General features: G+C 41.4%; 1 protein-coding gene across 1 annotated transcript in view; it reads left to right on the top strand.

Moving 5' to 3' along the window:
* The window catches only part of LOC148326373 (zinc finger protein 521-like), a 115,256-nt gene that overhangs the window by 3,853 nt on the left and 86,375 nt on the right, over positions 1 to 25,028 (top strand). The window contains exons 3-4 of the mRNA XM_088310209.1: positions 11,026 to 11,088; positions 19,505 to 19,708. Coding sequence (XP_088166335.1) covers positions 11,026 to 11,088; positions 19,505 to 19,708 — 267 coding nt within the window. The remainder of the gene's footprint in view (positions 1 to 11,025; positions 11,089 to 19,504; positions 19,709 to 25,028) is intronic.

Here is a 25,028-nt window from a genome sequence, read left to right as displayed (position 1 = left end):
CTGCAGCCATTTGTTTTTTTTGTCTTTGTCACTTGTGTGCAACGTCGCGTGCTACATGCTACAAGTGTGCCGTGCACATCTGTTCAGACTGCTGTGCATGAGAGAGAGACTGAGCAAATCACTATGCAAATGAAGCCAGCTTGTTTTGTTATCGTCACCAAGCGAAATCGACATTTGCTCGACTTTTACATCTTCGTTCCGACCGACTGCTGCCGCTTGAGCCGAAAGAAAGCAGGACGTCGTAGATATTTCCTTCTTTTTTTTTTTTTAAAGGGGGAGAGCCAGATGTTATTTACTGCTCTTTGTCTGTGTGTCTCCTCTGGGAAGGGGGTGCTACACTTATACAGATGTCCACAATAACTTTCCTTGTCATTCCGTCTGCCTCGCTATTGTTCGGAGAGGAAGCGTCATCATCTCCTCTCCGTCTTTTGAAAATTTTGCCCGCAAGAGTGTTTTTTGCCTACACTTGGACTATCCTATGCCGAAAGAACTTTTTTTTTTTTGCCATCCTTGAGGTCAAAGGTCACCAATGTGGTGCCCCCCAAGGACCACATGATTAGCCCACGTGCCTGTTCTAAAAATAACTCACTATTGTGATTTTCTTGGAATGTTGTGGCCATTATGCGTGATCAGTGTATTCTCATATACGTTTATCATCAGACGACACAGATGTGATCGTCTAGGTCGAAAACGGCGGGAAGTTTGCATTTCATGAAAAATCGGTGATTGGTTGTCATGTCAAAAATTTGCTGATTGATCAATGACGCCGTTTTGGAATAATAAGCTGATTTTTGGGGGGCGTTGTCAGGCTAGCCCCTATTTTATGTGTATTGAATGTTTATCTGCATTCTGGGGGAATTTTAAGAGTTGAATTGTTTTTGTTTGAGCTCAACGGGGGTCGATTATATACGCAAATGATCGGTTAGCGGTTTTTTCTCTTTTTTTTTTTTGACTTGGCTCCCGAATTCTGATCTTCTAAAGCCGACAATACCATTCATGATCAAAAATAAGATATTAATAAAAGATATTTTGAACACATTTGTGGCTCCAGAAACTGGTAGCCCTTCGCACTAATCATGAAGCAGTTTGGTGAGCCCCTGCTTTAAGAAATGTTTACATTTCTCTTAGTATTATTTCATTTTCTGATCTCCTCAGTGTTGCCGACTTGAGGGTGTCCAAGTCTGTTTTCTGGTCCCGTTGAGGACAAAAAAAAAAAAAAGAGGGCAACATTGCAGCTCCCGTTTCAATTAAGTACGCGAGACAGACCGGGCTATGTTATTGCTTGGGGGAATAAAAACGGAGCAAGGCGACGGCGTACGTCATCGGCTTATATGCAAACGCTTCGGCAGCAGACGGCGGTCGTTCGGCGAATGTGCGTGAATCCGTGTTGTCCTGATGTGCAAGGTCGAAAAAAGCTGCACGCGACGACTGCCACGTCGCCTGTCCCGACAGCACACTTCCTGAATAAAGCACGGCAGCCAGCTTGGATGTTTTCATTCGAAGCACAGACTGCACTCTCAAGGCCCTCGGCACTGACGTGTTTATTGGCGGAGGAGCCGAGTTTCCACGTCGGCCATGTGCATATATAAATATATTTTCCGCGCCATTTGCTCGGCGAGTGCAACGCTTGTGCTGAAATCGGCGCTGTGTCATGTTGGTGTTAAATATTTCATGTTGTGGAGGAGATGCAATTAGTCTCTACATGGGTGAACTTTGGTTTGCTGCGTGAAGTCGTTTGCAGTCTTCGGGTGTTGGATTTTAAGATTTTCAAGGATTTTGTACAAGGTGCGTTTCAGTTCCTCCAAAGCTTTGTGACTGCAGCGCTAATTCAAAGACGAACGGCTTTGAAATGTGACAAACGGAGTGAATTGTGAGAAAAACAAGTTTGATGGAAGTGGAACAGGTTATTCTCATCTCATCAATGTCCAATTAGTTTTTATTCTTCCAAATATTTTGACGAAGAGGAATGAGGCGTAATGAAAAAATTGCACGCACACATCCCATTAAAAAAAAAAAAAAAAAAAGTATAATTTCCTCACTGGCACAAGAAACTATTTTTGTAGCTGCGACCATTCAATTTTTTAGTCCTTTGAGTGGTGGCCTGAAAGAAAATTCATACGACAATGAACATTTTTACACTAGTCAGCAGTAAATTTTAATCAGGCACGACTTTATGTGTCCCTCAAAAATGTTTTTACTTTTTTTCCCAGCACATCAGGTTTTTGAGATATTCTCATTTTTGGTCTTTAACTTTGATCTATAAAAGCTTGCGCAAAACAGATTTAACCACGTTGTTGTCATTTATGGCGATAACACGCCAGCAAAAAAATTCCACCTGTTGCTCAACCTTAATTTACAAGTATGACTAAATATGTTTCTCTAAACATACGATATTATCATGAAAACTTCAGTAAAAGTCAAACCTGCGTCAATATTTTCATAATAAATGTCACAAGGATTTTCAATTTTTTCGAGTACCTACGAGACAATGGTCACTCATATTTCTTCCTATTTTCTTGTACTGTTGCGTGTATACAATTTTAGTCAAATCTGTATATCTTAAGCATTTATTAATCACATTTTGCTTGGCTTTTTGATAACAGTTCAAGTTTCTATTCGGGCCTGATCAAACTTGCAAGGGACCCGTACGGCCCACGGACCCTAGGTTGCCCACCCCTGATTTAAATATTCAGTTATTCCTCCATATACATGCATGACCACTCCCCTTTTTGCAGTGTTAACACTCCCCCCCAGAAATGATGTTGAATTCGCAATATGTTTATTCAAGCATCTAAGGAAAGTTTGTGTTTAGTTTGTAATGTCATTGGCTTACAATTTGTGTGATGGACTTTGGCATAACACTCGTTTACATGTGACACAAAAACTATGGCGAGTACAAAAAAAACATTTTGTAATGAAAAGAACCAACTAAAAACAAGCGATAGATGGTTTTCAGTGGGCAGCCGTGTCGTTTTATCTCAAATTTAACGAAGCCAAAACGTTAGCACTCAAACCATAAATTCTTTGCAATTGCTGCAAAAGTACCTATGTGTGGTGATGACATTTTATTTCAAATTTAAGCAAGCTGGATTAAAAGAAACAACCTTAATTAAAAAAAAAAATCAAATAGAAAAAAATACATTTGTAAAATTTGAAATGTAATTCTCACTCACTCATCATTTGGATCAGGGGTGCCCAAGAGCCCCTTTCCAGCCTGTTTTAGATGTCTCCCTCCTCCAACACAAATGATTCAAATGATCAGGATCTCGAGGACCCGACTTGGGCAACCCTGCTTAAAGATGATGTGAAATCGTTTTCCTTTCAGGATTGTTTTGAGTCCTTTGATGCTTTCTATGTCGATGCAAGTGCACGCCCCCTTTCGCAATGTTGACGCTGCTAAAACTGTGTTGATTTAGCTAAATATTCATTCAAGCATTTTGGGAAAATGCTGTTCTGCTGTGTTGTCTACATCGTTGCGTCAGAATGCGCCGTCGTACGAGCTGTTTGCCAGTAATGGACTGTGGCATAAAATTCATTAGCGTCTGTTTCTAATGCGACAAAAAATAAGAAAAAACAGTGTAGAAAAAGGATTAAAATGCAAAAGAATAAAAAAAAAAAGATTTTGAGAGATTTAACAAAAGAAATGTTGTTAAAATTCCAATTTAACAAAGCTAAATAAAATAAAATGAAAAGGAAACAGACATGCATGTGATGGGGCGGGGAATCGTTTCTTTTTGACCACGCCCCCGTTCATAACGTTGACGCTGCAAAAAAAAAAAACAGTCAGAAGCGTTCACCATTAATGGAGTGTGACTTAACACCAGTCTCAAAAAATTTGGTTAGAAGAAAAATGGCTTCATAGGGAAGAGAAATTTAAAGAAAAAAAACCCAAAAAACAAAAGATCTGATTTTTGAAGGTCTCAACTATATCACAGCCGCATACAAAGTATTGTAAATGAAAAATAAGACAGTTAAAACAGTAATTTATTCATATTAAAACGGAAACCCAGAAAAAAAATTTGAACCAGGATTTTTTTTCTCTTTAATTCATCAAATTCTGTAATTTAAAAATTTTTTATTTTCTTTTTAAATAACATCCAAATCTTTACATTAATTTTTTCTAATGCTATTCTCACCTTGTATCATTTAGATCCCATGTGGATTTTTACTCGTCTGAGAGTTGCGTGACCACGCCCCCTCTCACAATGTTGACTTTGCTTAAATAACATCCAAATCTTTACATTAATTTTTTCTAATGCTATTCTCACCTTGTATCATTTAGATCCCATCTGGATTTTTACTCGTCTGAGAGTTGCGTGACCACGCCCCCTCTCACAATGTTGACTTTGCTTAAAAAAAAAAACAAAAAAAAACAAAAAACTGTTGAATTAGCAATGGCATTTCAAGGCGCTCTATATCCGTCGCGGTTGCATCAGAATGTGCCGTCTTCCGGGCTCTTTGCCGTTAATGGACCGTGGCGAAACACCCATTAACACGTTTCTAATGTGACACCAAAATATGGTTAGTATTATCATTAAGGAAATTATGATGGAGCCGTTGGTTTAAAGAAGGAAAAAAAAGAAAAAGAAAAATCCCATTAGCACGGCTGTCAGCGCGCTTGACACGCGGCTGAGGCGTGCCGGACGGGATCGTCACGGGAGCTGGCCGATATCTCCTCTTATTTCACGCCGCGTGTCTATCTTGTTGTCATGGATCGTCTGATGGCCAGACAGTGATTGATCCCCACCGCTTCCACTTTTTCTTTTGTAAAAACAAATGAGACGCTTGCCCGGCTTATTTGCATCCGTTTGGTCTGACTTGACTTCCACGCTGCTACGTTTTGCAATGGTTGCGCCATGCTGTTCGTGAATCCTCCCTTCTATATAGAAATGAAGGATTACCGACATTATGCAACGTGATTAACATGCTGCTCCATTGCAAATTATTTATGACACTAATCATCAGTTCAAATAATGCTCATTAAGAAAGTTAGTCATGTGTGTGTGTGTCCTCCACCCGCCTCCTCGCGGGCCTAATTGAAGAGGGTTGACCTGCGCACCCCCAGCTAAATTGAGTTGTAGTCCCCGTGGCGAGCGTCTCCTTTGCGGTCAGTCAAGGCGGATTACAGCGCCATTGTGCTCGCCACCGGATCGTCCGGGCCGCTTGTAACCAAGCGGATGAGTCACGCATATCCAGGAAGACACACACACACACACACACACACACACACGCGCGTATACGTAAAGGCAGGGACGTGCTGGTGCTCAAAGTTGAAAAGGGGGGCACGTTTATTCGTGGTGCGCACAAAATGCTCTTTTAAGACAAATTTATACGGCTAGTCGTGTATTTATGGCTTCATATGGCATAGAATATTCATGATCATCCCTATGTATGTTATTTATTTATTTGTTTTCCCGAGAAATTCCATTAGCTTGTATTTTCAAATGTATCAATATGTTTTGGAGACAGAAGTAAATAACTACCGTATTTTGCGGACTATAACGTGCTACTTTTTTCCTCGATTTTGAACCAAGCGGCTAATACAAGGGTGCAGTTTTTTCTTTCACCAGTAGGGGCGCTCTATAATTCAGAAAATATGCAAAATAATTCTTGATTTTTAAAAAAAATAATTTTTTCTCTTCTTGGGTCTTTTCTGTTTTAATGAGCAAAGTTGTTGCCGCGTTAAAAGGCACTGTTTTAACAATCTTTTTATGTACCTTTATGTGCATTCATCCTCCTTTGCACGTACCTGCTTAAAGGCATCCACGTGCTTGTGTTATGCAGGAGGATTTTATGTGATGGATTACTTAAAAAACTAAAAAATGTGGCTATGAATTTGTCATTGTCTACTTTTTTCAAATCTTTTGCCGCTTTGTGTACATTTGTCAGTTTCTATGCAGAAAATTAACTCATCCCTAAAAAGAGAAAAAAATCCTGTCTGGTATTGCCACTCACACTTAAAATGTCACTTATCTACTTTCCACTCATTCCTATATGGGGGTGTGTGTGTGTGTTAATTAGTGGCCTTTAATGCTGCAACACTTGTTGTGGGATTAGACATTGTTTTTGTTGCATATTTATTCCCCCCCCCACCCGCCTTGCACTTTGATAATCAAAGGACAACAGTCCCGTGTGGGTTTGGTATTGTATCAACAAAAGCTTTTTTTTTTTTTCGCCTCTATCTCTCTCTCCTAAACTGTCTTAGTGCTACACTGTACCTTGTCAAACATTAATTAACTGATAGCCACGATCCTGTCGCCGCACGACTGCATGACACGTCCGCTCCGTGTCGTTATGAGATAAGCTTTTGCAACGTGTTCATTAAAACTGCCCGCTCGTGTTTGCTGTCGCTGTCCGACGACGGGCCATTACCTGTCGGCGCACCTTCATTCAGTCCACCAGAAACACACTTGAGCGCATCTCAATTTAATAAAGTGGAGAGCGCCATTGTTTACCATTTTTTGCTTTATATAATGCATATTTTTAAGCGATTTTAAAAATCCAGAAGGTCCGTAACTTCTGCTGTGGTCCTCAAAAGTATACACGTGATTTTGTTGCCACACAGCGGAGAGAATATATAGTGGACTAGTTGTATGTCAATTGTAGTTTTAAGTTGTAATATCAACATTCACCACTAGATGTGCTGAATTTCTTGCTTTCGGCTTGATATAATTGATATAAATAAAAGTTTTATGCATGCATTGAGAAATATACTATGAAAAATGAAATGCATATTTAAATTGTCATTTTTTGTCATACATCTCGCTAGTGACGAAGTGCATGGTCCTGCGTGAACCAAGGTGCTCATTTAGCCTATCAATGGCGTTCTGCATTATACGTTAGCATAACGCTAACAGTCTTTGAATTTGGTGTTTAAATGTGTAATATTTCAATCGTGTCTGTTTTATGAGTCTTACAGTAAACTGGGACTGACAGCTCCAAGCTGGCCAGCTTTGATCTTAGTTGGAGAACTGCACGAGCAAGGGAGGCTTCTTGTTTTCGTTTGTGTTATGCAATACTCTCCCATTTCTTGACAGTGAGAAAGTAACAACAGGCGCTAAGGAATATTCTTTAAAAAAGTGTGTTTTATTCAGTTTATAAATTTATATTATTATATACATTACACCACAGGATAAGAGCACAGAATACTCTTACAGAGAAACTCAAATTTAGCCCAAGTTTAAGTCTTGGTACACTTCCATTTTGGACTACCGAGTATTTTTCCCAAAAGGTCTCCTGTCAATTTCCACCGTTCTGTAAAAACGTATTATAATCACTTTTTGGCACCGTGAAGCCGGACAATCTGCAGCCTGTCGATTGGTTGACCGCAAATTGTTGCCTGTCAGGGAAGAGGAATTAAATAGGAAACGCACATTACTGTTCTTGCGCAACACGGATCATTTTGGGTTCATTGTGTTCAAACTAGGGCTCGACCAAATTTTTTGAGGCTGACGCCGATTCCGATATTTGGCAGGATCAAAATTCGGAGAACCGATTTAATCAGCTGGTTCATTTAAAAACATAGAATGAATAAAATAACTTTTTTTGTGTTGTTCTTCCCGTTATGAATTGCAGGTAGAACATTTGTCTGTTTTGCAATATTTTAACTTTACAACAGAGTGAGAAATCGGAAAATGTCAAATGGTATTTTTTTTAATAGATTTTGATTTTATTTTGTTTGAGTGGAATTAGCTTTCTCTTATGTTGTAATGTATAAAAAAAGAGGCAAAAATAGTTTGAATATGTAACGATTTTTATCAAGATCATATTCGCCGATTGGGTTGGTATGCGATACAGATACTGCGCCGAAGTGTACTTGGTATCGGCACATTTTCACGTGTGGTACCATTTCATAGAAGTACATTTTTTACATATATTAAAGCGCAGTGGTGCTTGGAGAACAGTCTTTTTTTTTTTTTTTTTAGTTAGAAATGAATTAATGAATGATTTTCATGTGTGATTCGCAGCACGAGTATAACTTGCGTGTGAGTGAGCGTCACAGTCTAAACATTCGCCAGGTCAGCAATTTACCGCTCCAAAATCTTTCCGTGATGATACCGGGTGTTTTCGAATGTGCTCTCTTCTCCAACTTGTCTTAATGACAAAACTTTTAATACGCTTACAGCGGGCGACAAATCATCCCCCGACCGCCTCGGCTTCTTATGGTGTCATAAAAGAACATTTTCTGCCTGAACTCCCTCATCTCACCAACGGGGATGGTAATCAAAACAAAAAGAGAAACCCCTGCCACCCATCTCTGATGGAACCACGGGGGATTTATTAGGAGCCCCCCTCCCCTCCCTGCCATCCCTGGCCCCATTTAAATGATCTGAGACGCGAGGAGCTCGACGGCGTTGGAGAAACTCATTAAACTCTCAGGGCGTCAGTCACCGAGGCCCGCTCCAGCAGGAGCGCCTTGGCTGATTCCGTCTTCTGCGGCGGCGCAGAGGGACGTCCCTCCACGCTGTCCGACCGTGCCGCCTTGCATTAAATGATGCCGCTAATTAATTGCCCGGACGGTGATTTGTTTGGTATATGCGGCGTCGGGCAAGATGTGCAATCAGAGGAGGGATCATTGGCAGTCGTTTTAAAATAAAAAAAATGGTCCAACTAAAATCAATTAATTAAAAAAAAAAAGTATTTGGGATGCACCGAAAGGAAAATAAATAAACGCGAGAAGAAAAATATGTCATTTTACAATATTACAATTACCAATTCAAGTAACCAACTAATTAGACAATTATTTTAAAAAAAGTTATAAACTTTGCGCAAAATATTTCACCGTTTTACAATACTTTTTCCGTCAGTATTTAGCTAGCTTTACAATAGCCAGAAAAATAGACAAATATCGACAATTACTATTATGATATATTTTTTTATCTATATATATTTTTGTAGGGTTTCGATAATGTTTGAACATCATTATCTTATGTTGTAATGTGTTAATGTGTAAAAATAAAAATCAGCAAAATCGACAAAAAAATAAATCAGTCGGTTAAATGAGCTAAACTGGACTCGACTGTCGAATTAATCGCTTACAACTTTAATCCCCTAAAATTGTGATATATTCCTCTGAAAAATGTTGTTGTGAAATGTAGACATTTTATTCTTAAAGCTATAAAGGCAGAACTAATTATTTTATGACTTTTATTCATGGAAAAATTAGTTGTTTTTCTTGTAATGTTGAAAATATTAGATTATATAAATATTGTTTTTCCCTCATAACTTTGCAACTTCAGTGTCATAATAATTTTACCTTATTTTCAAAAGGTTTTGGATTTTTTTTTTAAACTTTTTTTTTTTTTTTTACATCCCATCCTCGAATTTTTATTCTCTTTCAAAAGTCTCATGGCAATAAAATTGCAATTGTATTTTAACTTTATTGTCATAAATTCTGGCTTTAGTTGTGTACATTTTTTTCTTGCAATTTTACTTTATTCTCATAATTTCACAATTTCATCCTTGTCAAATTTCTTTTTATTTCTTACCATGTTACCAAGTCTATTCTCAGAATATTTTCACTTTATTCTTGTAACATTGTCACTTTTTTTTTCTGTAAAATTCCACGCCTCCCTTCTCGAAACTCGATGACCTTTCCTTCTTTTATATCCACCTTTTTTCCCGTCTTTCGAGCGTGGCTCATATCCTCCTTTGCGGCAGCCAAACATTTTCTCTTCATTTTTCCCGGCGGTTCGACACCCCGCTCGCATCTGACTCGCCCTCCCCCGAGGCGAAAGGCTTCTGCCGCCATAGGATCTCGTCTTAATTATGCAAAGTACAGGATATTTTGCGCGCTTTTAAAAGTGCTGCACTTCCTACGTCGGCAGTCAATGCCGCGGCTCCCCTGCCGGGAGGTCCTGTCACACTCCCCCCTCCGCGCCGGCAAAAATGAAAGGCTGGAAAATACATAATGGAGAATGCAATTCGACTTCACGGGTGGAACGCAGAGGCGTTAAGAAGGCCTCAGTGAGACCTTGGTTTTACATGGAACAGGTGGGAGACTCTTTTGTTCTCTCCCCACTGTTAAAATCCATTTCACTCCTCGTACTTGACACGGCGCTTGGAAACCTCACGCAGCCTCTGACGTGAAAGCTTTTCCCGGATGATTTCAAACCAAGCCGTTCTTTTCTCGGGGCGTCGTCAAAAAGTGCTCCGAGTCTCGACGTGCTAGGCAGGGGGCGGAGCCAGGATTTTTTGGGAGTGAGGTGGCTAGGGTGAGTCAGGCTTGTAAGCACCCTCTCTAACCGAGCAGTCTTTGTTTGTCATATGATCCACAGTCAGGCTTTCGTGAAGTCAAATGCGCACTTGAACAGAATCTTGCCCGACTCATAATACAAGCAGGAACAATTTTTAGTTTTGCAAAGCTCGATTTACTCGCTAACTATTTGCTTTCTTTTGTTACTGAATTTTGTGTTACTACACAACGCCAAATGTTGCCATTTTTGAGGTTATATTTTTTTGCGAGGCACCGCTTTTCCTTTGATGTCAAGTAATGGGCCGCAAAACATCATCCCACGTGCTGCAAATGGCCCCCAAGCCGTGAGTTTGAGACCACTGGTCAAATGAGTGCTGATGAACTCACCTGCATACTGTGCCCAAAAGTGGGAAAGAGCTTTTAGTTTTTTTTTTTTTTTTTTTTTGGTATGTCTAATTTCAAACGGGGATCCTTTCAAGTCGCCGTCTGATGCGTCTTCATACCAAAGGTTTCACTCGTCCGTGTCTGGGCCACGTTTCACCCGTTGCGTTCTTTATTCATGGATGCTTTTTACGTGGGGGCTCTTTACCTCGTTGCCAATTAAAATCATCCATAAGCCCCGCGTGGACTCCAAATCTCAAGTGGAACTGCCGAAAGCAGTCCAAATATCCCGGCAGTTTGTTTCCAACTTTTTTTTTTTTTTCCAGTGATAAATAATAAAAAAAGAGCGGGAATTCTCAATGTGTCAAAGTTGTTTTTTTGCACTATTAACCATGTCTTTTCCCCCTCCTCTCTCTCTCTCTCTCTCGCTCCGTCTCCGTTTGTGGCAGTAGAAGACAATGTGACAGAGGAGCAGCAGCAGCACAGTCCCGGGCACACCGCCATTCCGAGCGGTAATGCTCCATTTCATATTTCATCATTTTTGTCTGGAAACTGGATCGTCTGTGTCTCTGCGTGTGCGTGTGCGTGCGTGTGTGTGTGTGTGTGTGTGCGTTCGCGTGTGTGTGTGTTGGCTTGACGAGCATATGCGTTTCCTGTTGTTGAGGTTTTTATTGAGTAACCTGCATTGCTGCTGAGTGTGTTTTTCTCATAATATTGTGACTGCACTCATGTGAAATTTTTTTTTTTCTTCTAATATTGCGACTTCATTTGTGTAAAAATCTAGATTGTTTGTTTCAACACCACTGGAAAAAAAATGGTTGAATTTATTCCATTGTAATTTTTTTTCATCCGGATATATTTTTGAAGTAGATGTATAGCTTACTTAAATAAAAAAAATGTAAAGTGCGACCACTTGATGGTAGAAAACTGAATAAATTCAACAAAATATTTTTTTCCCCACTCCACACTGCGAAAAAAACTGGTGTGTTGAATTTAATCAATTCAATTTCGTCAACTGGCTGCTAGAAATAAAATATTCTGGGTCTAGATACATTTTTTAAGTTGATTTTATTTTGTTCAAACACGCGAAATAAAATTGAGTGAATTCAACAAAAACATTTATATATATATATATATATATATATATATATATATATAATAAAATTATTTTAATTATTTTAGTTGATTTTGTGAGGATGTTTTCTTAGAATTGATTGACTTTATTATTATAAAAACCTATTATTTTTCTTATTGTAGCAACTTATGTGTATATATATATATATAAACATTTTATTTCTTGCGTTTTTCTCATGAAATTTTGTTTGTTTTTGTTTGTTACGTTTTTCTCTTGTGCTTTCCAAATGTTCCCCAAGATATTGATACTTCAATCGCTGAGATTTTCAGTGAGGTTGCTGCACTGTGTTTCAAGTGGTCCTCGTGCGTGTTTGACTTTTATTTCCCGCTACCGTATCGTGTCATATGTAGATGAATGCGTCCCGTCTCCAAGCCCAGCATTAACGCTGGCCCTCCAGGACCCTCGCGGCAATTCAGGTCAGGCTAAGAGTAGAAACCCCCCACCATCCCAAAGTTCCCCGATGAATGAAAGCTGCCCCTGATGCACCACACTGTATATTTTCCATTTCATTTGTCTCTGCTAAAGGTTAAGTCTCAGGTGTGGCTATTTTAATGGCAATATGGATGGTTTGGTCCAACAGGCTGGGGACTGTCCAGGTCGCCGTGCTTACTGTCGCTGCATTTAAAAGTTTGAAATAACATTTCGCAGCATGTTAGCATGTTACGGAGCAGCTAAAGTTAAGATAAGTTAAGATATTAGTCAGATACCGCGAAAGCTATGCTAACGATCATGCTGGAGGCTAACACGCTTGCTATAAGTTCATGTCGCATTCTAAACATTGTGATTTTAGTGTGGCGTACATAACGCCGAGCATTAGCATTGATGCTAATGCTAACCCAGACTAAGCAATGTCCTCGCTGATTCGCCAATTTTATAGACGATGGATTTGGTCCATCAAGAGTTGGCAAATCTAAGAGGCAAGAAGCTGACAACAACATGATTTTGATTTATTTTTGACAAGAAAATTAATTATTGTATACGGCTACAATTCTTTCTTTTTGATCAAAGCGCACTTAGCATCTGGTGCGGATTAATTTCACTTTCATTCTTAACCGCTTCATAGGAAGCAAAAATTTAATTGAGATTCAAGTCTACTGTATAGTAATGTTAGCACGGATGCTAGCGCTAAAACAACATGAGCTAGTCCGCTATCATGGTAAACTGCGAAAGTAGGTGATCGACGCGAGGCAGTGAGAGGCAACAAGCTACAAGTGCCAACATCGTGTTTTGAATGCTTGATCAGTCGTCAAAATCGGAGTCGTAGTTTCTTCAACTCTAAATCAGTAACGTGAACATTAATGCTAGCGCTAAAGCTACATGTGTGGCGTCTTGGGTGGTCCATCATTTTTATACAAACTTGATGATATTTTGAAATGTGGCAAAGTTTTCAACTGAACATTTGTGTCTTATGTTGTGAATGGAGTCTCACCGCCGATGATCATTTTTTGCCGCGGTTTCTGATCTGACCTTTAAAGCCTACAATAGAAGAACTTAAATGTCAGCAGAACAATGTTTGTGCGCCACTGCGCTAATTGTATTGACGGACATTAGCGGGCGGTTGCGTGGAATGAAATATCTCTCGGCCCACCGTAACCCGACTTGCTGGAGACCTCCCGGCATTGTGGCTGATTACAAGGACCCCCTTCAGTCGCACGCGTCTCTGCGCGTGGGAGACGGGCGGCCGCGTGATCGATGGCCACCTGCGGAGAAATCGGGAGGGCGCGCAAATTAATTTCTCATTTGACTTGTGAAATATTTCTTCGGTCAAGAGAAGTGTCGATGATGAGCGAAGTTTTTTTAAATTTTATCTATTTATTTATTTATTTTTTGGGACTAATAACATGGCCACTAAAATTATGAGTTTTAATTATAGATTATATAATAATTATAAATCATTAATCAATTTTATTTTATTTTATTATTTTTTCAAAATTTTGGCAATTGTATGCTTTTTTTTCCATATAATTTTAGCACATTTCTTCACCAAAAATTCTCGCAACATTATTAGCGCAATGCTTATTTAAATATAATGTGTAATTTCTTTTCCGGTGGCGTTGGGTCGATGTTACGGCGTTGGCTTGCCTTGGCTTGTTCAAGTTCACTTCATCAAATCCAATTTTGTCGATTTTCTTTTTTTTTTTTTTTTCGTGTGTGCATGTCGCTCCACTCACAGCAGGGCAAGTCGCTCCTTCTGCCGACCCGTCAGACAGGAAAGAGAGGCAGCCATATTTTGTTCTGTTTTAAAACTCGGAATCACCGGGTTGATTATTATTCTTGGGAAGAATTATCGTATTTTCCGGACAATAAGCTGCTATTTTTTTTCTCGATTTTGAACCTTGCGGCTAATACAACGGTGCAGCTTTTTTTGTGGATGTTTCCTTCACCACTAGGGGCGCTCTATAGCTCAGAAAATACGGAAAATAAATCTCTATTTCTTTTTCTCTTGGGTCTGTTCTGTTTTAATGAGCAAAGTTGTTGGCGCGTCAAAAGGCATTTTTTAAGAATCTGTGCATTGACAGTACAAAATCCTGCTGTGAACAAATAATTTTTTTCATTATAGAAAATTGCGGCTTATAGTCTGCAGCTTGTGTATCTTTTTCCACCTAAAAAATTGGTGCTGCGGCTTATGCGCCTTATAGTCCGAAAAATACGGTAATCACCTCAGAATACAGCAACAGTTGCAGAGTAAATTTTCCCAACTGGCCCCAAAAGCAAGCATCTGATGTCTGACTCTAAATTGTGACGCTTTCTCGCTTCTGTCGTCTAATGTGTGCAATGCATTTGGGCAAATCCGTTTCCGAATCATTTCAAGGATTCGCCTTTAAAAAGGATCTGTGAGGGCTTTCATTTTGACATTGACAACCGGATGTATGCTTTATATTCTCGCTTAATTATGAATTCTGGTTAACAATGCGAGTGTGACCTACCGTACATGCAGAGGTATGTATCGGGGGGGTGTTCCAAAGTTTTTGGATATTTAAGTAATGAGGTGCTGCCAAGCGTGTGAAGGTTATTCAATCTTAATGTCCTCCTATTCCTGACAACCCCCCCCTCCACCACCCGCCCACCCCCACTCTGATAAAGGCGCACGCTCACCTTTGATCAAGCCCGCCGACATGTGTCGACAGAAGCCGCTCGCTGGTTAAAATAAATTCTTAATTTGAACTTGGGGGTGGTTTTGCGAGGCGGGTGGGGAGGGTGAGGAAGCGAGGGTGGGGCATCACAGGATCATGATCTCCGGGAAGTGATGGGGAAATAAGGAGAGGCGCTTGAGCGGGTAATTATATTTCCAACGGGTGCACAAAGCAGCTTGAAAAACCCTGACGGAGTCTCGCTTTATCCACGGGCAAACTGGGTTTGAAACCTCTGCGGTTTCTTTTGCTTTTTGTTTTGCTGTCATATTTCGACAAATTTGGTGGAGAAGACATCTTTTGTCCTCCGTTAGCCTTTTAGCCGTTAGCTGTTTGTGAACATACGCTATCTTATTAGACATAGGATCGCTCTTTAGTTTTTTTGTGTGTGTGGCCATCCTGGATTACTTACTTCACTGGTTTAAACCCCGGATTTGCATAGGATGGACTACAAAGATGTTTACTCGCAGTAGTAGGAAAAGAGGCCACCGGCGGCCATCTTGCGTTGCCACCTCGCTAAGCAAGTCCAGCAGGTGGACTTGCTTTTCTTCACAAGTGTCACGGGCGTGTTTTATTTTCAAAATACTTTGGTTTTTCAAAGACATGTATCGTTATAATGCTTTTGTTCACTTTCATTTAAAATTAAATGTATTTTTTTTCCTCCAATGAGGTGAGGTTACCAAAACACCCCATCCATCTGCTCCTGGTCCGGCCCCCTCTGTCAAATTTTAGACGCCATTGTGGCCCGCCAATCCAAAAGTTTGCCCACCCCTGATCTAACTTCTGACCCGTTCGTATATTTTCTTACTGCGGAAAACAAATCTAGTTAAAGTTCCGCGATCTAATTCTGCGGCAACAACATCTTCCTAAAACAAAGACGTATATCATATGATCAACTCTCTGCGGCTGTTCTGGTGACATTTGATCACGCCTCAACTTTCATTGTCCGTCTCCAAATGTCCACTGGACGCCCCCACCCTTTTTTATTATTGAATATTTCTGCACTTAAATATTTATAAGGCTTGAACTGATATTCTCCTCTGTGCTCCATTAGCTCCACCAGGGACCCGTGGTCCCTCGCTGGGGATCCCACTGTACTTGTGGCCCCTTCCCCTTCCCCCCCTACGGTGGTCTGCCCACACTGAGACAGGTGGTGGAAGGGGGGGGGGGGACGGGGGGTTGCAAGAATATAAAAAGAAAATGTTACACTAGTGAGGAGATGAATTGAGGTGGTGAGACAAAGAAAGCCGAGAATGAAGAATGTGTTATTCGAATTATGCTGGATTATTTTTTTCGAGTCATGTTAATTGTGTGATTGAAATTTTTTACTCAGAAAGAGTGATCATATGACTTGTAACCAAGTTAGTTACAGGCTTTTTTTGGCAAAGACGGTTGAAGGTACCTGAGAATATATTCAAACGTATTTGTAAGTACGTTGTATGTTGAAATGTATTTACTAAATACGTTTGAACGTACTTTGAGTAGTGAACGCGTTCGGTACGTTAACATAGAGAAAGAGTCGATCACGAAATCTTTCCATCCGATCTTTATTCTATTCCCCCTCATGAATAATTTCTCACTGGGCGCGACGATCATCTTACTTTGGGGTTCATCCCAATCGGAATCAGTGCTCACTACGTCTTCCTGCCTGTCCTTTGCACATTCCCGAGTTCATCAAGACAATTTTTTGCAGAACTCAACGTCATTTACCTCACATGAGCATCAGCCGGCGCGTGCGCACGCCGCTATTGATCTGCTGTCCGGCCCGTCGAGGCGGTGAGGAGATGTCCTGATCTGATAGATTACTGTAAAGGCCCACGGGCGCAGGAACCTCAAGTATTGACGTGGCTCTTTAATCCCAGGCTTGGACGTGACCTTGCCGTGTCAAGCGCTCCCAACGCCGGCCCCACCAGCCTTCCCCTCCCCTCTCCTCCTGAAACCCCTCCCCCTGCAGATGTCCCATCTGCCCCCGTCACCTCCAACATGTTGCATCAGAAGTCATTCTATACGTTCATCAGAGGATAAACGTATAAACGCCTTCCGTACCAAAAATCTAATTGGTCCTGCGCGAAATCCTTGAATGAATCGAAAATCAATCAAAGTGAATCATGACTCGAAAATCGAATGGAATCAGGCCCGTGTTTATCGAATCGAATCGATATGTAGAATATGTAATAATTTGAGTGTAAAGTAGCAGCTTCAAAGATTGCCGATAAGTTAAAATGAGAATAATGTCAACAAGTTTGTCTACTCTAGTTGTCGAAAATGACTCTCTCATCTTGCGTCTCTGCTTACATTGCTGTTTAAAGTTGTGCGAAATTCCTACAAACCTTTTCCCATGCTTTTAAGTAATCATTTGACGTAACATATTCAAAATGGTAATGTGCGATAATTTACATTAGTTTACATTTCGTCAAGCCGTCCATTTCTTAGAATCGAGTCGGCGGTATTATCTGAGAAATTAAGCATTCCAAGCAGCATTCAGGGTAAACAAAATAAAAAAAAGGATTTCTCAGGCATATGCTTGGAAAAGAGTTGACTTTCGAGTGCCTATTGTCATTCTGTGTCAGTAGATGAGGTCTATATTGTGTGGCGTTTGGCCCCCAGAGCGACAGAGGCTGGCGTCTGTGAGGATTGGTTTGGGATTTTCATTTTCATGAAACACCTTCCGCTCTCTTCTGCATGCTCCCACCGGGGACCACCGGGCTGATATTTTTAGAGGGCATGTTCAGTCTGTGGGAGGGAAGGACAATGGAGGGTGTGATGTGGCATCAATACTTTGCTGTGAGTTGGGGTGCGGAGGAGGAGGAGGGGGGGGATGCGTTCAAGGGGGTGGGGAAAAAATACTGAGTGGCCTTGGTGAGTAAAATGCCTCATTTAGTCTCTGTTCATCATTTGTTATTTAGGGACGTTACGGTTCACACGTGGACCTCAAAGTATGAACATTAGAACTCAGTTGCTAACCAAAACAGCAGCATCTACTGCACATCTCAGATGAATCAAGATGAGAAAGCCGTCAAAGCTTTGAAATACGCACACACACACTTACGCGACGGTTTCCGAAGTCCAGATGAGCCTTCGATAAGCACCTGCAGCTGAACAAAAAAAAACGACAACTTTAAAGATATTACTTTATATTATTTTTGTGTATTTTTAGTCACTTGAGGAGAAGTCATAATGTTCCAGTATTACATGTAGAGAATTTTTATTGCTGTGAAATGTCACAATGGGTCAGATTTGACCCGAACAGCAGAAGTGAATATGGGTACACACCACGATTATATAAGGTTGGGATTTTCCATTGTAGTTAGCTTTTATTTCCTTTTTTTTTTTTAATTTTTAAATTCAGCTCATTAGTTTTTCAAGCGATTTTTTTAGTTATATATAGTTTGTTAGTATGGAGAGCGAGAGAGAAAAAAAGTTACAACGTTAAAATAAATTTTGAAAAATAAAAGAGTTTTTTTTTTAAAGGTAAAATCTATATATTTTTTTAATAAGCACAATTGTTTTAAATTTTTCTTGAGCAAAATTTTTTCTAGTTATTTTTTAATCATTTTTATTTATTTCTATTTTTTTTTACATTTTATTTTTATTTATTTTTCAAAAAAATATATATTTAGAAAATGTCTTCGTTTTTGCAAACTATAATAACCTTGATACACAATCATTGCTTTAAACGATAGTTACTGTATCGCGCTCCAAAAGAAGGCTTGCTTCTTCATCGTCTCCTCATCCAGGCGTGCATGTTGAAGGTTTAAAATGGCTGCCAGTTTGGTACACAAGCTCCTTCGCCCCACAGGGCCTCAGCCAGGGTGGCGATGATTGTAAGTGTGGCTTTTTAATCAGCCTTATTGTGAAGTGCATCGGTCACAGCAGGGGAGGGTGGGAAGTGCCGCTCGCCGTACGCTCATAAAGCGCACGTTCGCCTGCACACTTTTTTTTTTTTTGGCTTCGTGTTGTCAGGCGGCAAAGTTGTGATTAAAAAGTGGGCCATTGTTGGACATCCTTTCGGCTTTCGGATGCACAACGCCAACCAGAGACGGTCGTGGCGATGGATTGAAGGATATTGATGTGCGTGACCCGCTGCTGCCTGCGAGCCAGGCTGAATAATTTAGGGAAGTGTGTCATGACGACGTGAACACACACACACACACACACACACAGTCGTCAGATCTGCACTGTTGTGGCCTGGAATGTCTGCTTAATATGTTTTGTCTCCCGATTCATGCAGTCCACAACTACTGCTTTCCATTTTTTTTCTTTTTTTTTTGGTCCAGTCCAGCCAAAAGCTGCAGTCCAGGATTTATTAACTACACTTATTCCCATCAGTCTACTTTCATATACTGAAGTTTTGCTTGGGTGAAGCAGGGCAAACACGGCATAAAACCATTTCTAATAACAGCGGTGTGTGTGCGTGTGTACGTGTGTGCCTTTCACCTGCCCAACATTTTTGCCATGGCACAAGTGGTTGAGTTACAAGGGTCCAAAGTGAACCTGCATTTTTATTACACTTTTTATTATTGTGTTTTTTATTTATTTTTTATTATTATTAAATCCAAGAAAATAGTTTATTGCGGCACCGAAGGATATCGGCGGGTCACTCGTTGTTCTACCCCCCCGCCGCCTCCTCTCTGACTCTGTCATTTTCCCGTGGCTCCCCAGATCCAGAGTGCGCCCCCGAGAGGGCGTCGGAGGACGCGGAGAGCGGGCGTCTGAGGAAGAAGAGGCTGCTCTCTCCCGAGGAAGTCGAGGAGGGAGAGGAGGAGGACGAGGAGCCGGCGCTGCACAGCTGCGACAGCTGCCGGCAGGTGTTCGAGTCGCTGAGCGATCTCACCGAACACAAGATTAATCAATGCCAGCTGACAGGTAAACAACGCTCAGCCCGCCGCGCCTGCCCGCCACTCTGCCACTCACTTCCTCGCCCTCGTCGGAGAATACGCCGTCGCCGCGCCGAGGGGGAGCCCCACGCCAGACTGCCACTTTGGCTCGGCCTGGCGCACATTAGTCATGTTTGCTGCACATCAATACCTACAGATGTCACGTACAAATAGGCTGTCCTTATGCTACTTGACTGCAGGCTAATGAGAGCACAATGAGTACCTTGTCTATGCTTAGAGATGGGTAACGTTCATATTTGAAATTTCCTCTACCTGGGAATGAATCAAATCCAGTTAATCCCCCCAAAAAATTTAAATCAATATTTTGCAAATTAATAAATAAATACCACTGATTTCTTTCGGTCAGACAGTATAATTACGATATATTATATATATATATATTATTTATATATATTATTTTATATTATTTACATATATATATATATATGGCGTGCGTGCATATAGTTTCTAAAAATTTTATTAAACTGGAAATAAATTTTTATTTATTTATTTTTTATAAATCATACAGAGCAAACATGCCATTATAGTCGCAGTTCCTTTTAGTAAGTGCAGTCCACAGATTTATTTGCATTATTGTTGTAATGACTGATTTATGTATACGCCGCGCTTGTTTGGTTGAATATTGTGATGTTGCAAGTCAGCGTGTTTATTACATGTTAATAACCCCCAACTTGTATTTGCTCCAAATTTCATTATACAGTATTTGCACCATAAATTGGCATCATATGTTACATTCTATTCCATTCTATGGAATAAAATAGTTGGCCTTTTATTAAAAAAAATAGATATATATCGTCATGCAGAGATTTATATTTATATTTGATATGTCACATTAGAGAGATGTTAATTGCTCCGAAGCTAAACTAGGGAGAAGCAATCGCTTTGCTTTGTTGGCCACCGGTCCCCGTGTCTCGGCATGCACTTTAAACCTTACAACATCATTTATCTCAAATGATTTTGCATATCCGCAAGCCACTCATGGCTCACGGACGCATGGGGGTGGTCCCCAGACCCCCGTTTGCGAACCCCAGCCTCATCGTAACAAGGCCAGAGAATGGCAGCAGTCCCGATGCTCGCTCGCTGCCAGTGGAAGCCAAAAAGAAGGGTGCCATTGGCAGTGTGTGTCATTGACCTGTTGATGGATGAATGGTGCTATAAATACTCTGACAAGGTGGCAGCGAGAACTAATGATGTGATTTGAAGGTTTTTGTGTGCATGTGTGCGTCTTCCTCCCCCGGACATTCTGTCCTGCTTTGCATATCCGGGTTCCTGTCACCACCACAAGCTCCTATTTTAAAATGCAGTGGAACCTCCAAAAGAGGAACACAACAATTTTGCTAATTAGAACAGAACAGACCCAAGAAAAAAAAAAATCGAGATTTATTGTATTTTCTGAACTATAGAGCGCCCCTACTGGTGAAAGAAAAATCCACAGAAAAGCCGCACCATTGTTTTAGCCGCATGGTTCAAAATCTTGGAAAAAAGTAGCGGCTTATCGTCCGGAAAATACGGTAATGACGTCACCTTTGTCAGTCATTTAATCTGCCTTGTAATGAAGTAAAATTTATTTACGGCATCTTTGACATAGCAACTATGACAAAGTAGCCTAAAATAAAGCCGTGATACAAACACAAGATGCTGCCAAGACAGCTGACCAGAGTGAAAGTGTTAAATGTGTGTGTGTGTGTGGCTTGCATACCAATTTCTAAACAGGCCCCGGGGCTACAAATGATTGAACGCCACAAATTCTGCCAAGCAACTGCGGGTGGGCATTTGACGAAGCTACCTCCATCAACGATGTGGGAAAAAAAACAATAAAATTGGTTTTTAAATCATAGTTTTACCGAGGGGCAGCGCAGTGGACAACATGATGGCCTCACAGTGCAGACGAGCAGATTTCGATTCTGGCGCCGGCCTGCTTGTGTGGAGTTTGCATGTTCTCCCTGTGTCCGTGTGGGTTTTCTCTGGGTATTCCGGTTTCCTCCCACATTCCAAAAACAAGCATGGTAGCTTGATTGGAAATAAATTGGTCATAGGTGTGATTGTGAGCTCAGACTGGTCTGGTCACCAGTTAATGACAGAGCCCGTCGGCATACTAGGTGTGGGCAAACTACGGCCCGGGGGCCACATGCGGCCCGTTAAACGTTTTAATCCGGCCCGCCGAACTCGAAAAAAAAATTAAATAAATAAACCTTGTTAATGTATTATTTTCTAAAAACTGACAAGACAGATATTTTGTTGTAATGCTTTTGTTCATTTTCATTTCAAATTATATGTATTTTTTTTCTTCAATGAAGTCAGGTTACCTCCATCTCCATCCATCTGCTCCTGGTCCGGCCCCTTCTGTCAAATTTTAGAACTCATTGTGGCCCACCAATCAAAAGGTTTGCCCACCCAATCAATTTACATTCATTAGTAAAGTTTTTGCAATGTAGTGTAAAAATGTCACGGAATGTAACAAAGCCTGATGTGGGGAAAAAAACTGAAAATGACCCGGATGGCTGCACCAGCTCGTTTCTGTTGACTGACGAAACAAGCACGTGCATTCATTTGTTCCTTCCGTCCACGCACACACGCGTGCATTATTATTGCAGACGTGCGCATGCATGTGCTTGTTGGCCTCGGGTGTGCGCATTTGCAAAGAGCGACTGCGGGGAAAAAATAAAATAAAAATCAAAGCACGCTTTGCTTTCATTGCCAGCCAACAGAAGCCTTTTAGCGGAGCGTATAGGTGCTGAACCTTCTTTAACACGCCTGTCCTTCGAATCCAATTTCCTCCGTCTAACTCTTGATTTGTCTGTTTGGGAACATCAAGACACAAAGGGCATTATTTAAGAGGCGGCGGGGGCTGGAATTAAAATTCTCTTTGCTGTAATTAGACTTATTTTGTGGTGTAATAGTCGGGAAATAGTCGGCGCTGTTGTGAGAGCTTGATATTTGATTGGAAGCTTTTATGTCGGGCGCTGGTTGTACTTTGCGGTCACGACTGACTCAGCCATATTGCTCATATAATGAAGCCGGGCTTTTAGAAATGTCAATCTTATGGGCAAATAACTCTTAATTGCTCAATGCTGATAGAAAGAGGAAAAAAAAAAAAAAAAACAGAGTTTAGATAAGAGCCCCCGTGGAAAGCAAACAAAAGATTCTAATTGCCATTAGGGCATTGTGATTGTGCAGAAACACGCGATTAGTATTCAAACACAGTGGGAGAAAAGAAACTTGGAGATGGCATACTAAGTACTGCTCGCTCGCTGTGCGTGCGTGTGTGTGTGTGTCTGTTTGTGTACACTCCGAAATATGGGAGGAGATTTCCTTTGTGGCATTATGTAGACATCCATGACCAATTAATCTGCCTTACATCCAGCCTCCGCTCACAGATGGATGCTTTATTAGAGATATTTTCGAATCGAGAAGCAGCACCTGCTAAAAAATCCACTTTTACCTTTTGAAAATGTCCCTTTTTGGGAAGGAAAAGAGGTATATTTTTGCTTGATGATGGATATCATATTTCCGCAAAGACTTGTGTGTGTGTGTGTGGGGGGATGTTCATTTAATTAACGGCAGGTGTGTGTGTGTGGGGGGGGGTCACTAATTTGTACAGGTGTATGTCTGGAACAGTATCGAACAATACTCGCAGCAAACGTTGCATTTCATGCCAATTGAGTTTAAGTAAAAAGGACGATGAAATGCCCCACCGTCTCTTAGTTAGAAGAATTATAGAGCGCCCCTAGTGGTGAAAGAAAAATCCACAGAAAAGCCACACCGTTGTATTAGCCGCATGGTTCAAAATCGAGGTAAAAAATAGTGGTTTATAGTCTGAAAAATACGGTATGTAATTGTTTGCAGTTACTTGGAACAGAGCGGAAAAAAAAACTTTGGCCGAGGAACCACACACTGCTTCACCAAGGCGAATTCATTATCACACGCGGCAGCCCGTTCTGGTAAATTTCCGTGCAATTATCTTATCATGGAAATGTTTTTCATCGAGATGGGCACGCTTCCCTATTTTACTGGTCCGTCCTGCGTCCGCGACCTGGGCAGCCTCCCGTCATCGTCCCGCCGTCCATATTCATAAAATAATCATCCTGCGTCCTCATCCTTCCGTCCTTGTATTTCATAAAAAAAAACACAAACATGATTTAAAGTCTTATTTTTTATTCACATTGACTTAACCGGACGATGCAACACGGCTGATTAAAAGCCACAATAGCTAAATTGTGCCATAAAAACGGATTTGCACATACATTAGTCGCTTCCGACTAATAGTCGCGGGTCGCTACGTTATTCAATTTGGTATTATCTATATTATAAACACCGGTAGACGCTTAGTCAATCCTTTTTTCAAAACCTGTCCACATGCCCATTCCTGGTTTTCTATACAACCGAGCAAGAGTCGACTTTCTTGGAAATTTCCCTAAAAGCTTCATGGTAGATGGTCTGTTACGGCATAAGAATCTTGTCACGCTTATATCTAAGCACCACAAAGCCGGTCATGAGTGTGAGAGGAAACTCCGAAAGAAGTCCAAAGCGCATGTGGACCACACCCAAGATGGACCGAAAGAAAGAAAGAAAAAGATGTTCCATGTCACCACGATCAATGGCGACCATTGTCTACCCCTCCCCCCCCCGTACCCCTGGCCCCGCCAGCCCCCACCCCGTCTGGCGGAGGTATAACACCTTTCCGTGCACTTAAGCCATGACCACTGCAGTGCGCTAAGGGAGCGCATGGGTATGGATTGCCTTCTGTCCCAGATGCAATCGGCGCTATCGATCGCACTAATGCTGGACTGCGGAGGAAGGCGAGAGGCGGCGAGGAGGAGGGAGGGAGGGTGGGACAGAGGGGGAGGGGAAGAAGGGGAGAAGGAGCGCGAGTGCTGCAGGAATGCGTCCCCAGGGAGTCTCCGCTGGGCCGGGGCAGGGCTTCAGGAATGCTCCCCTGGAGATCCCGAGTGAAGGCTACGGGCACGGCTGCAAGAATGCGCCTCTGGAGACTTGAGGCCGGCTGGGGTAGGACTACAGGAATGTCCCCCCCTCGCCCGACCAGAGCACCCCTTCAACTTCAGGGGCTCCAAGGGGAAGGGAGGCGGGGTGGCCCCCGCGGCTCCAGGATGGCTACGGATCAGGTTTCCGTGCGGGGATCAGCATCCTGCCGACAGGGCTTTAGGCCGCCTTGGGGAAGAGACGGGAGGTTAGAGGCTTTTTTTTTTTTTTCCCCCCGCAGGTCTCGCCAGAACAACACTTCACCATTTCTTTGTCTCTCAGCAGAGGACATTGTTTCGAGACAAGCG

The sequence above is a fragment of the Idiotropiscis lumnitzeri genome, chromosome 12 (genome assembly GCF_059441095.1).
Source record: "Idiotropiscis lumnitzeri isolate Australia: NSW breed Sydney's pygmy pipehorse chromosome 12, RoL_Ilum_1.0, whole genome shotgun sequence".
Lineage (NCBI taxonomy): Eukaryota > Metazoa > Chordata > Actinopteri > Syngnathiformes > Syngnathidae > Idiotropiscis > Idiotropiscis lumnitzeri.
Note: the sequence above shows the minus strand (reverse complement) of the source record. Positions and strands in the feature narration are given on the sequence as shown.